The sequence below is a fragment of the Nicotiana tabacum genome, chromosome 10 (assembly GCF_000715075.1).
Source record: "Nicotiana tabacum cultivar K326 chromosome 10, ASM71507v2, whole genome shotgun sequence".
Taxonomy (NCBI): domain Eukaryota; kingdom Viridiplantae; phylum Streptophyta; class Magnoliopsida; order Solanales; family Solanaceae; genus Nicotiana; species Nicotiana tabacum.
In genome coordinates this window covers 45694163-45708109 of record NC_134089.1, presented here as the reverse complement: position 1 = coordinate 45708109, position 13947 = coordinate 45694163, and the positions used below count along the sequence as shown (strand labels likewise).

Sequence of the window (13947 nt, the reverse complement as noted above, 5' to 3'; positions counted from 1 at the left end):
TAAAATTTCTATATCTGTAATGTCGGGTTGGTTTGGTTTCGGTTTGACTTTCTTTAGTTAAAACCAAACCAAACCAATTATGGCCGGGTTTTTTTTTCCAACACCAAACCAAATCAAACCAAACCATAGTCGGATTTTTTTCTCTTTGACTCGAATTATCGGGTTGGTGCGGTTTGTCGATTTTCTTTGTACACCTCTAGTCATTACCTTTTTTTTCCCTCTCACTTTGCCTTTCCTTATAGTATTATATAATCCTATTTTATCCTTTATCATAACTTTTATATTGTAATTCTACCTTATACTTTATTTTTAATATTGCAAGTTTATTCTTCATATTATTGGTGCATGACATAATAATAAAAAGATGATAAAATAATACAATTTATTCAAATATTATATACATCAAAACTATACAGTACAATATAATACAAATACATTATGAATGACTGCTGCTGCTTCGGCTTGTGCTTACGATCTCTTCGAGGATTACTATAAGTGAAACAATGAAGGCATAATCCACGTTTGGATTCACTTTCACCATGAATTTGTCTCTTCCTAGGAATATACTTCCTGCAGTATAGTTCTTGTTCATCTGAAATCCCAAAATCAAATATTTTTAAATGGAAATAGTTTAGGGTATGAAATAGAAAAAAAACAAGTGATGAAGAATAAATGGAGGCCGGGAAGCAAGGACATTACTCATTGCCTTCAACTCAAATAATATGCATGTAATTGAATTTCTTAAATATGTTTATATATGTTAATTACACTGCACACACAGTGCGTTGCAATTGAAGAACCTGTGCTTCTTCCATTTTTCATTTTATAAGGAGTTATATCATTGGACGTGAAATTTAGGAAAAAAGAAATATTTTTGGTGTATATCATAAGTACCTTTTAGAACTTGCGATTCTGAATATGCCATCATATTTGGTAGGGAAATAAGTTATTGCACGATTAGTTATCCACGATTGTTATTCCATCCTTCCATAGAAATAAAAATAACACTACAATCCCTGGATAACTAATATATAAATTAGTTATATCGCAGTTTTATTTCAGTCAAACGTGGGATAAACTCATCTCAAATTTAATTTTGATATTAGTTGTCCCTTGTCACTCGTACCAAACGAAACCTAAGGGGTCATTTGGTTTGAAAAAAAGTTATGCTTGGATTAATTATATTGGATTTAGTTATACTGAAATTAGTTATCTTGGTATTATTTATTGACTGTTTAGTATGTTGTATTAATCCTGAGATTGCCAATTTTAATGTTTTATCCAGGGATAACTTATTATGGGATTACTATTCCATCCTCTGACAAGTATAAATTATTCCGTTACGATTTTTAACCTCCGGATAACTCATTTCAAGATTAGTAACCAAACAAGGATAAAGTGGTACTAAATATTTATCCCAAGATTACTTTTGCTTATCCATCATACCAAATGACCTCTAAGAGTAATATGAGCTTAATATGAAAGATTTTTTCAAATAAGAAATGTGTTACTTCATTCTTTTTGAAACAAATATGCTAAACGGAAAAAGTGTCAGATGAAATAAAACAGTAAGAAATTAATGATACTGACATGTCTATTTTTGAGAAGTGAATGCAATCAATATTTATTAGAGAAAAGCAGCTGGAAATGGGTTTTACCTGAGCAACTAGTGTAGATGATTGTCCAGCAAAAATGTCACAAGTTGACTCCATGAAATTAGTCTTCATCCTAAAATCACAAACTTCTTCTGATATATTATTGGCCAAGAAAATGTCCAATTTTGTGGTGAATTGGAAAATTGAAGAAATCTTGGCACTAAATATGAGGTCCTTTTCGTTTGTGCTGTCTCCCTTAAAAGCTTGCCATCTACTATGCCACGAAAATTTCTGCATCAAATAAATTTTCAACACGTTAACTTTAAAGACTAGAATTCGTGGGTTAAAAACTGGCTCACTTATATTATTTGAGATATAAGTTTCAGAAGTAAAAGTTTAATTAAAGATTTCTCCATACATAATATCGTACATAAATTAATTTTCGGTAAAATTTAAATTAAGATCTTTAATCCGTAATGATGTCATTCATTAAAATTTGTTTAATAATTTGACACTATATAAGAGTTCTATATATTATTAATTTAACCTCCTATCCTCTTGTTTGAAAAGTATGCATTTAATTTTCAGTGCTAAATTGAAATCGGTTTTGAGAAGGAGAAGCCAATTAACTACCATTTGTTATTAATCTTTTCGTTAAAATTAATAGTTTTATGTGTCTCTCTGCAGGGGCAGATCTACCTTATTAAGTAGGGGTGTCACGCCACCCACTAACTTTGCTAAAATTATTACTGTTTATGTGAGATATCTGTGGAAAAACGGATATATAAAACAAGTGGCACCCATAAGGCACAAAGTATGTGCGGGTGCCAATGGTTCAACATCTATTTTGAAGGCTATTGTTTGCATCAAGAATGCAAGTTCGATTCTTGTGGGAACATGCTTTTTACCTTTTTTCCGTTTACAACTTATTGAGATTTCCCTTTATTCTAAGCTGGGCCTTAGGGCCTCACCCCTTCTTCTTTTTTTTTCTTCTTCGTTTTCTTCACCTAGTTTCTTTCTTTTATTTGCTAATTTGTCTCTTCTTCTTTATTTTTTAAACTTTTGTATATCAATCCCCATTTTGTTTCTACTTTCTATTATTATACCTTATCTCATGAGTAGGGGTGTCCATTCGAATCGGTTTATCGATAAATTGAATCGATTATTTGTTATCGGTTTATCGATATTAATTTATTGATTTATCGATTTCGATTTCGATTTTGTCCTCTTCGGTTATCGGTTTATCGATAAATCGATAAGTATACTAAAAAGACAAAAAAATAAAATTTAATTAATTAATTTTGTTTTTTTTACCCTTATTCTATAATACCCTTCCCTTTACCCTAAGTCCCTAACCCTATTATTTCCTCTACTACATTTAAGGAATGATCATATTTAAAGCTCAAGGGAATGCCGTTCAAATTAATGGAAAACAGAATTAGCCGTGATGATGTATTTTCTTTTTTGTTTGGCTTTTTTGTTATACCGTTGGAGTGTGTTGGTGGCATACATTTGATCCCTTACTTTAGTTTCGTTGCATGTGCTTGTTGACACAATTTTTATGTTATAAACGGTGTTCGTTTTATTTTAGCTTCTTTTTATCCATATTATTTAGGCGTGTTTATAGCGATATACTTTCCGTGGAATCCCGCAAATTTTCTTAATTGTGTAATCAATAACCGAATCGATAAGCCCTAAAAATCGATAAATCGAAATCAAAAAAATTGAAACCTTATTGAAACGATAACGATAAGCATATGTACAAATCGATAATCGATAAGTAATTATCGATAAGGGTCAAAATCGAATCGATAAATCGAATGCACACCCCTACTCATGAGCAACTTTTTTCAATAGGTAATTTGAGTTGATTTAGTTAGCATAGAATGACTCTTTTTTTATGACACAATATTAATTTATATATTGGAGTATAATATGAACCGTATTTTCTTTTGGCTTTTAAAAAAACAAATAACTTGATTAATAGTTGTTTTGAGTTGATTATCATAGGTGGAAAGTTGAAGGTTTTGCTTTAAAAATAATTATCATATAATTAACTCGACAATTAACATGTAAAAATTAACCCAAAAATAATAAAAATGAATTAATCTAGTCAAACAAAGAATATATAGTATTAAGTTACTCTTGAGGCAAATTTTTTACTGGAGGCACTCTTTCATGAGTTTTCTTTATTTTTTATTTTTTTAAAAAAATATATATTTAAATTAAGCATAAAATACTAAACCAAAATCAAACTTTTTTTTTTGTGTGAATGAAAGACCTATTCAAGTTTACCATAAACTAACTAAGTCAGCACATCCTTCCTATTCTGTCTTTGTAGCTAGTTATAGGTATACTTAGTGGCGTATGCATAAAATTTCATAATTGATGTAAACATTTAAAGAAGTGAACAAAACAAATTACTATAGTGACACACTGTCAATTTTTGTATTCATGCCTAGTATTTTTATTTTATTTATTAATTACGTATACATATCTAGTAAAAAAATTGGCAAAGCGGTGTTCCGTAACGCTGCTTGGTGTTATGTATATCCGCCCCTAGATATACTGTATGTATAAAGTAGTGGTACCCGTAACCTTCGAATCCTAGATCTGCATCTGGCAACAGGGACCCGTCCAGCATAATATATTGAAGATCGGTGCACATGTATATGAACTTCCTACATATTATGCTGAAACTCCAACACGCGGAAAATTCCAGCATAATATACTGGAGATTGGAGTACATGTGTATGAACTTCCAGCATATTATGCTGGACCGGTATATTATACTGGAACTCCATTATAATATGTTGGAGTTCCAGTATACTTATTCTGGAACTCAAGTATATTATGCTGGAGTATTTTCCGAATTTTGAACAGTGTTTACATTCAGATTTATCTTTACATGAAAAATGGTTAAATTTTGATTACTTTTAAAACTGTGGCTATTTTTGAATGACCACTTGTAAATCTGGCTATTTTTGAACTTCTCCCTCGAATTCGCTTATGAAAATTGTACGCGACGAATATAGAAGACTTGATTTCTCGCTGTCGAGATATTTCGAAAGCATGCCTCGGGGCCCTGAGGGTAGGAGGTCGCGGCCGAATTCTCTACCTCGGGACTCGTCAAAACCCGAGTCGGAGAAAATAAAGAACGAAGCCAGGACAGAGGGGGAAGCCCTCTAGGCACATGGCTACGTTTGACAGGCCTGACCTATCCGGAGCCTAAGATGAAGCATCATGTCAAGCCATCCCATCATCGTACTTTGTAATTAATCCCCACATTCTTGTAGACGAGTCTCCCCTCCTATATAAAGGGGACTCGCCCCACCTTGTAAGGGGCTGATGTTGCTCCATTTCTCCATAAGTGCAATAATCTCTCTCTCTCTCTCTCTCTCCCTTTCAAAGTTGTTTATTCTCACTGGCCCGAGGCCTCCTTAACATTTATCGTTTTCTTTTTTGTTTTTCACCATATCGTCCAATATTGGCAATATAGAGCCTCGCTTAATCATATCTCTGTCTATTATCTCGCTCCCGATTGCCCGGGTAGCTCAACCTCGGTTCAAGCCTTGGCCCCGAGGTCCACATCGATCGACCTTACATCCGAGCAACATGCCCTTTTGGTTTGATTACTGCCTCGTTTTAGCTCGCATTTTATCATTACACTTCACGTTCTTAGCATTAACTGCTTTAACATCTAGCTCGAGAATAGATCACGTATTTTTAGATTCCCATTTACAAATTTAATTGTTGTTACCATTTTCACGGTAAACAGTTTGGCACCCACATAGGGATAAAAATAATAGTAATTATTTTCTTGTTGGTTTCGTCACACAAATGCACGTTATCTTTCACACTTTTTCTTGTCCAAGATCCTTTGATTTCAGGCCAAAATGTCTGGCTCGATAAACGGAGTTGAGAACGATAACCTCGAAAATCACAGGGAAAATGGCGTGGCTGTCCTGGCTGCTTGAGCACCTCCTCGAAATCCTGATATCGCTCCCGGACCGATCCTAGCAGACACAGATTCACAGGACGCACAACAAGTCGACGAAACTTCTCACACCGACAGGAGCGTACGACACAACAACCAACAGGAAGCACAAAAAATCCCGGCCCGGATAGAACATGAAGTTAGTCTTCATGTTATTTTTGAAATGTTGCAGGCACGACAGTTGGCTATCGCTCGGCTGCAAAGTCGCCCGGGGACCCCCAACGCAGTGGCGACAGAGACATCTCCTTGCGATGAACTAGTACCCGAGAGATCAAGTAATAACGAGTCGGTAACCGACCCCACCACATTAAGGATGCTTGGGAATCTCTTCAAAAGGATCGAATCAGGTTCGTGGAAGCTCTTACATCAACGGTCTCCCGAGGAAACGGTCCTGAAACTCGCTTCGCAGAAACCCAGAATGTCGGAACTCCCTAGGTGCGATAGGATCTCGGATCCCTACAGACACAGCACCGCTTGCGCGTGCTCATTCAGGGGAGGCAACACCCGAGATGATGAGTTTGAGCCCGTCTCGTTGAGGAAGTTCGAAGAAACTCTTTCGAGAGGAACCGTGACGCAGCGCCTTTGCCTGTCACCTGACCTCATAGACTCGCTTACCGTACCGGCGTGGTCCTCCGCGTCAGCGCCATCAAAGTAGTACCGAGAAGGCCTGATACACCTGAGGCCGAACAAAGAAGAAATGAGATGTCGCAGGAAGCCGTACCCTATCCCCTGATAGGACGAATAAGATCGCTCCCGATTTCGGATGACCGGCCAACACAGGCCTTCACCCGAAGCCTAAGCGAAGTATGCGCAACTACTCCAGGGCATTTCGAGCGAAGCCTGACCAGGTACCCAGTCGAGGTCCGGTTGGATGCCCACACTCGGCACCAGCCCCGATTCGGGGCCATGGACGACCCTCCAAGAACCTCCTCGGGTTCGATATATCCAAGAAGACTCTCGACAAAGAAGTTGATACAAAGCAGATGGAGGTATCATCCATGCCCGGCGAATGGAAGGAACGACTTGACGTGAAACGTACCTCGCAACAGTAGGGAGATGGCCTGAGGACAACACCCTCGAGGAACCTCCAATGGAACTAGATTCAACAAGGCACAACTGGTAAGGAAACCCCGCCCAACCGAGTGCGATTTCAGCATTGCTACATCAAACATCATGATCACCATAAGCGAAGTCGGGAACGCTAGGCGGCTCAGACCTGTTCGACCAAGACCTCTTCAAGAGAACTATGGCCCGACGTAGAAACCGTAGTGCGTGCGGGGTCACCAGCTCAAAATAACGACAATAGTGCTATTCAACAGAGGTTGCCACCAAGTATCATTGAGCGGTCAGGCTCGAATCCAGCTCCAGGAGAGGAAGGATATCAGGAAAAACGAAGTTTACAAGCCACAACGTATTGCCACGACGGTAAAATGGCGGCGGCACCCTTCAAAGATCCATAAAGTGCAGAGAGAAAGTGCTCGTTGCCAGGAAAAGATGGGTCCGGGAAATATACCCAAAGGACACCCTTGCATCCAAGGATGCGAGGCCGAGACTTCGTCCCGACCTCGTATTCACACATCAGTAACCCCCTCCCTCATTTAACCTATTCCAAATAAAGCATGTGTTCATAAGTGCAGGTGGTTCGACCAATTATATCGACGGCGTCAGGCCAAAGCCAATAGAACAGTTCGGAATAACAAACCAAATCATTCCCACACCTCAAATATTCGATGGATTCTAGACACCGATCTCCACAACAATCAGGAAGGCCATCCCCTCTATACAACTCGCTTGAGCTCGGACTAGAACGCCGAGCCCGCAAAGCCCGAAAGTTTTATTCGGATGACAACGGGCACACCGCCCAGAGGCAATTTCGACCCCACTCCGCCAATGGGATGAAACTCCCCGACAAAGGTGGGACTAAGGCATTCGACAATAAGCTACACGCGACGAGAGGAAATCCCTCACCATCTGACCCGTCGCCGGCATCAATGCCTCCGCCCTCGAAGGGATCAAGGGGTAAGCAGAACCGCATTTTCGGCCAAGCCCGGTTGAACACGGCGGAAGGCTGCCTTAGGGATCGTGCCTCGAAATGGCAGGAACATACCAGACCTCGAAAGCATCGCCTACACGCCCCACATCAGGGAAGGACTACTCCGCTCTTTTGTTGTTTCTTTCCTTTTACTAACCTACATGTAGGCAGTCAGCCAAGGCATTCAGAAATTCTAAACTCCACTCAGAGATCTGATGCCTCTGCAGAACCCACTGAGCTCTTTTTCTTCGACCGGGTTTTCAACCTAAAGGTCCCGCTAGCAAGATTATTAGCGGAGCAACGTACCCCCAAGAAAGATATCCGACAAGATCGCAGTCCTTTCTTTTATAGTCGAACGACGTGCGATGACCTCCTATTAAGGGCACCATCCCCTCGGAAGGGCCAATAAATGGAAGGCCAAGTTCCAAAACGGAATCATGTAAATGGATCAGATAATCAGAGGAGTGGCACCCATGCGGGCCGAGCTCACAACAACGGGACAATATGTATTTACAGCATATATTTACGCCAAGCAATAAAGAATACCTTTTCGACATTTCGTATTTTGGGAAAGGATATTTCGACATACTCGCGGCAAATGCTTCTCCATCAAATGAGTCCTGATATACTCGAAGACTTAGCATTAACGATTCGACAACTTGCATGATCCCAGGGTCAGAACTCCGGGCTCATCAAGCCCCTAGAAGGCAACTCCGAGCTCACGAGAAGCTGTCTTCAAGCTTAAACAAACTCGATGACTTGGAGACTACTGTTAATTGCCATACAACTGGAAAACTTGAAACTGTAATACCCCTAGCGGGCAGCCTCAGCGTAACCAGATCTATTCTACAAACTGTAAGACCTCAATAGGCATGGCAAACTGTAAGACCTTAATAGGCATGAAAAATTGTAAGACCTCAATAGGCATGACATATTGTAAGACCTCAACAGGCATGAAAATCCCGAAGTTTAGGCTATACGTCGCATGTGTAAGAATCCCTAAAGGGCATACCCTCGATGTAGACGCCTAAACTATCACTAGGGATCAAAAATGGCTACGGCCAAACGCATATGACTACAGTCGAAACGGCTGATACAGCAAAAATAATGCGACTCGGGGATGCCCGACTGTCGCTAAAAAATCGCAGGCCACTACTCCGAATATACTTCGGAAAGAATCGATTAAAACGTGCTTCTCTCAATAGGCAAAAACGAGCCCTGACAATATCGGCTCCAAAACACAAGAGCATCGATCTACTCGACCTATGAGCTATGAACCTTACGAGGTGCTCAAAACATCACCGACAACGACTTGAAATCGAGGTTCCTCTGGAACCGATGACGGGTCAAGCAAAAACACTATAAAAGACCTTAACGAACAGAATCAAAGCCTATAAAAAGCCCACGGGAAAAAATAGCGTAAAAGCCATTGTCGCCAGCTAAGCAAGCCTACGGGCCTCATATTGTAAGTTCTCCACGACCAAATAGCGTAAGAGCCATTGTCTCTAGCTAAACAATCTTAACAACTTGAAATTAAAATGAGCTCGAATCGTAACTCGATTCGGAGACTGGATCTAAAATAGTTAACTATGCAAGCCTCCCGGCCACATACTAAAAGGTCTCAATGACCAAACCGCATAAGTGCTACTAGCGCCGGCTAGAGAATCATGGAAATTTATGAAAAATGGAATATGCCTAAGGGCACAACATAAATGCCACTATCTCCGGCCGGAGAATCATGAAAATTTATGGGTCGATTACAGCTCAAATCGCAACGCGACTCAAAGACTGAACCCTAAAGCTGTCGTATGCCCAAGGGCGCGACATGAATGCCACTGTCGCCAGCCGAGTAAACCTCCGGACCAAGCTCCCATAAGGTCACTTCGACACAAAGCACAAAATCCATCATCATCCGCCCACACAGGCAGGAAAGAGCTTGAGGGCCAATTGAAGCACGAGTCACAATGTGACTCGGAGACTAAGCCTAAATGGACAGGCCAGGCATAGAGGCCCCAACACCTGCTCGCGTCAAGAATCACACTTGAGAGCCCCTGGGTCTATCCGATCCATACCGGACCTATGAGGACCTCACCAAACACCAAAACCGGCTTGACCGGTCGAAAGCAACAACAAAAAAAAGAGAAAAAAGAGGTACAGAAGAAATAAATCTTCAAATTCTTTCTTATATATTACACACATGAAAATGGCGCATTCTCCATCTTCAAGCATGTCCTACGTATATTAGAGACAAAGCGACAAAATGGCAAAATCTACACTCTGATCTAAAGGGCTACAGCTCGTCAAATTCGCCCTCCGCAACATCAACAAGAAGTGACCGAGCGGCATGCTCATCCACCCTTGCTCCAGCCAATTCCTCCGAGAGAACGAAGCCCCTTGCACTGACCTCCTCGAGTACCTTTCTCCAGGATCTACAGCAAACATATTCCTCGATCCTCTTCTCCCGGTCGAGGGCTTGCTTCAGTTCAGCTTGGGCATCAGCTGCATCTTTCATATGAATCGCCATCTCACGATCAGCCTTGGTTCGGCTTAATGCCGCTTCTGCCCAGGCATCGATTTTCTCAGTTCTGACCTTCGAGAGATTAGATTGAAATTTCCCAATCATATCTATTTGAACTTTGGCATTGCCATGAGTCAAGCTGAGTTGGGCCTCGAAGGCAGGGACCTTAGCCGAAATGCCCATCTCCTCTAAAGCTCGAGCCTGCACCTGAGCCCTTAGCTCCTCGCAAGCAACTCTAACGCGATTGACGTCGCCCTTGAGGTACTCCAAGGCCTACGACTTTTTCTGCAACTGATACGGCAAAAAGGAATTAGCCTTAAGGTTAGAAAGGAGCGAAGCACGTACTACAGGAAGTTACATTCTCCATCAAATAGCTCTCATAGTTTGAGCTCCAGTACGCCTCATATCGCCAATGCTGCAGCTCAACTTCCTTCTCCTCGCTAAGGAGCCTAAGCGATTCGCCCTCACCCAGAATTTTCTGAAGCTTGGCACCTTGACGGAATAGCTCAGACCTAAGCCCATTACAGGCATGCACAAGGAAGATTCAATAGAGGGAGGAGGACACGGGATACATGGAAAATGTACATAAAACTCACCACAAAGTGAAGCCGACGGACTTCCTCGAAGTCGGAACACACTCTTGTTGATCCTGCCCCTGAGGCCCCAGAAGAACTGACCCCGGGCACGACATATTCGCTCAAAGGAACTGCCGACCGGGAATCAGGCACTCCAGGAGCAGCAAACTCGGGCGACGCCCTTTTCTCAGAAATGTGAGCCCGACCAGTGCCACTTAAGGCTCCGTCACACTGCAGGTGCTGATCTCTCTTGTCGCCATCGCCCCTCGACCCAAAAGCCAATGACTCCTTCCCCACTTTGGAAGAACATTGCCCCATCCCAGGGTAACATTCCCTAAGTCCCTGGAATTCGACACATGATCTCCAAACAACTCGGAGGGCCTCGGTAGCCCGGATCTACCAGAATCAATCCAAGATTGGCCCGAAGTACGATGATGGGTCGGAGGAAAGCCATGACGATCAGCACAAGATCAGAATGACCGCTCGCGCCCGAGTCAGATATCAGCAGTCAATAAATAAAGAAGACATTCGAAGTGCCTCGAAGGGCATGAGTGCATACAGAAACAAAGCAAAGTAAGGAAAGCAGAAATCGGCAAAATATATTCTTATTCATAAAATTTGCGTACAAGCAGCCCTCAAAGGGTCGTTACATTCAATTAAAAAAGCCTACAGGAGTCTATGCTTAAAGCGGAGGAACAAAAGGATGTACATGTGATGAAACTCGGACGCCCGATCCGCCCTCGAGAATTCATCTCCGGTATCAGCATCCCCGGGCGTCGCACCCTAGAGCACGTATCCTCGAGGGTCACTCCTTCGATCTCCACCTCCCATAGGTTCCCAGTTCAATCCCCCGAGGGATCCCCGCCGTAGAAGAAGAGGAAAAGGAGGGGACACAGAGGAGGCATACAAAAGAGACATGGCCCGCCGAAGCCAAATGTTGAAGATTCGGTGGGCCCCAGCCTCAACGGCCGGTAGTGCCACTTTATCCCTTGGGAAAGCAAAAACCCTATGGATGAAGTGCCACACTAGGCCTGGGTAGGAGAGTGAGCTACGGTGCATAATCCGAACAACTGTCTACATAAAAAAAAAAAACCGGCTCCCCGTCCTTCGTCACCTCGGGCCAGCAGCAGCAACAAGGGCCAACATACCGACGACCACAGCAATAGCGGGACAACACACTTATGTTCGATGAAGGGAGACCCCGGCAAAAAGCCACGATGCAGTCTAAGGGAACTCCTCCAAACGGCCTTAAGGTCATAAGCCCGTAACATGATGTTTAAGGGGGAAAGAAGATAATAGGAAGGAAAAGGCAAGCAAGCCAACAGAAGCATTGAGATAGGAAAAACAAAGCCAAGGCAACCTCCATTTATAGGGGATTATGACACGATCATCTAGGCTTTGGAAGACTGACTGACAGGCGCGGTTAATGCATCTATGAAAAATTGAACCGACGGCGGTACTTGTACCTTGGGAAGCAAAAATCAGGGAGTGCAATGAATGAGGTCGAAAAGCACGAGCCAGGGGTCGCATCATTGATATGGCGTCGCTGAAAGAAGCTCGAGGAGTCAAGCGCCAGAATCATTTCCCATCACTTCGATATGGGAAACACGGAGACTATCTATACGCGGCAAAAACATAACTTAATTTCTCGCTGTCGAGACATTTCGGAAGCATGCCCCGGGGCCCCGAGGGTAGGAGGTCGTGACTGAATTCCCTACCTCGGGATTCGTCAAAGCCCGACTCGGAGGAAACGGAGAACGAAGCCAGGACAGAGGGGGAAGCTCTCTAGGCACATGGCTACATCTGACAGGCCCAGCCTATCCAGAGCCTATGATGAACCATCATGTCAAGCCATCCCATCACCGTACTTTGTAATTAATCCCCACATACTTGTAGCCGAGTCTCCCCTCCTATATAAAAGGGACTCGCCCCACCTTGTAAGGGGCTTATGTTGCTCTATTTCTCCACAAGTGCAATAATATATATATATCTCTCTCTCTCTTCTCTTCAAAATTGTTTATTCTCACTGGCCCGAGGCCTCCTTAACATTTATCATTTTCTTATTTGTTCTTCACCATATCGTCCGATATTGACAATATAGAGCCTCGCTTAATCATATCTCTGCCTATTATCTCGCTCCCGATTGCCCGGGTCGCTCAAGCTCGGTTCGAGCCTTGACCCCGAGGTCCCCATCGATCGGCCTTACATCCGGGCAACAAGCCCCTTTGGTTTGATTACTGCCTCGTTTTAGCTCGCATTTTATCATTACACTTCACGTTCTTAGCATTAACTGCTTTAACAACTAGCTCGAGAATAGATCGCGTATTTTTTGAATCTCATTTACAAATTTAATTGTTGTTACCATTTTGACGGTAAACAAAAATCTAACTTTAAGGATGAACTTTTTCTAACTTAAAGTGATTTCAATTCTAGCGGTCGAACCCTAGACATCTAGTTAAGCCTTCTACACATTCGCAGCCACAATTAGACTGCTTCCAGGTTTGGATTTATTTTATAGGGTTAATTCATAAATTTTATATCTCAATTTTTTTTTTCTTTTTCTACTTTTTTTATTCGAGAAATCATCAACTCGTGTTTATTGATGTCTCAGAAAATGAGGAACATAAAAAAAAAAAAAAAAACTTGATCATATTGATCTCGTACATACCTTGCTTTTTAGGTTGAGAATTGGTATATCAGCAGCATCAAAGACAAGAACCTTGCTAGAAAAGAACCCAAGAAGATTTTCAATAGTGAAGACGAGATTTCCATAAGCATCTTTAACTTCATATCCATGGCCAGCACAGAAGTAAACCTTCTTCTTCATGGATAGTTGAAGGGGTTGAGGAGAACAGAACTGTGAACCAATCGCAACTGTTTGATTACCTCCTTCCATATAGAATTTGTTGCCGTTATTTAATTTAGATATAACAAATGGTATTCGAATTCTTTGCATTTCTAGTCTAATTTATACTGAACGCTAGAACCGTGTATGCTATGGTTATACGCAAAAGCGGTGAGAGAATATTCCCAAAAAAAAAAAAAAAATGGTTTACATGATTATTTGACAAGTCGTTCATGTTACAGTACTTGTGAAAGAATAATAAAGGATAACATAAACAACATAGAAAGTTGAATTAATTAACCAATTGAAAATCAACGAATAAGAAAACTATTAAGTAGTCTATAAGAATCAAAGGTTGAAATGTAATCTAGGGATTAAGATACCT

General features: G+C 41.7%; 1 protein-coding gene across 1 annotated transcript; it reads right to left on the bottom strand.

Moving 5' to 3' along the window:
- Positions 1 to 354: 354 nt before the first annotated feature.
- LOC107802220 (protein LURP-one-related 10-like) lies at positions 355 to 13684 on the bottom strand. The gene is made up of 3 exons (XM_016625676.2): positions 13386 to 13684; positions 1659 to 1886; positions 355 to 592 (listed from the first exon to the last, which is right to left on the bottom strand). The coding sequence occupies exons 1-3, from the start codon at positions 13671 to 13673 to the stop codon at positions 437 to 439; spliced, it is 672 nt and encodes a 223-aa protein (XP_016481162.2). The 5' UTR covers positions 13674 to 13684; the 3' UTR covers positions 355 to 436.
- Positions 13685 to 13947: the final 263 nt, after the last annotated feature.

Excerpts from the sequence above, each read along its gene's own strand:
- LOC107802220 (XM_016625676.2), bottom strand. The coding sequence starts at position 13,673 with ATGCAAAGAATTCGAATACCATTTGTTATATCTAAATTAAATAACGGC. Across the intron at positions 1,887-13,385 it reads TTCTCAACCTAAAAAGCAAG|AAATTTTCGTGGCATAGTAG; the intron begins GTATGTACGAGA and ends TATTTGATGCAG. Across the intron at positions 593-1,658 it reads CATCTACACTAGTTGCTCAG|ATGAACAAGAACTATACTGC; the intron begins GTAAAACCCATT and ends TTGGGATTTCAG.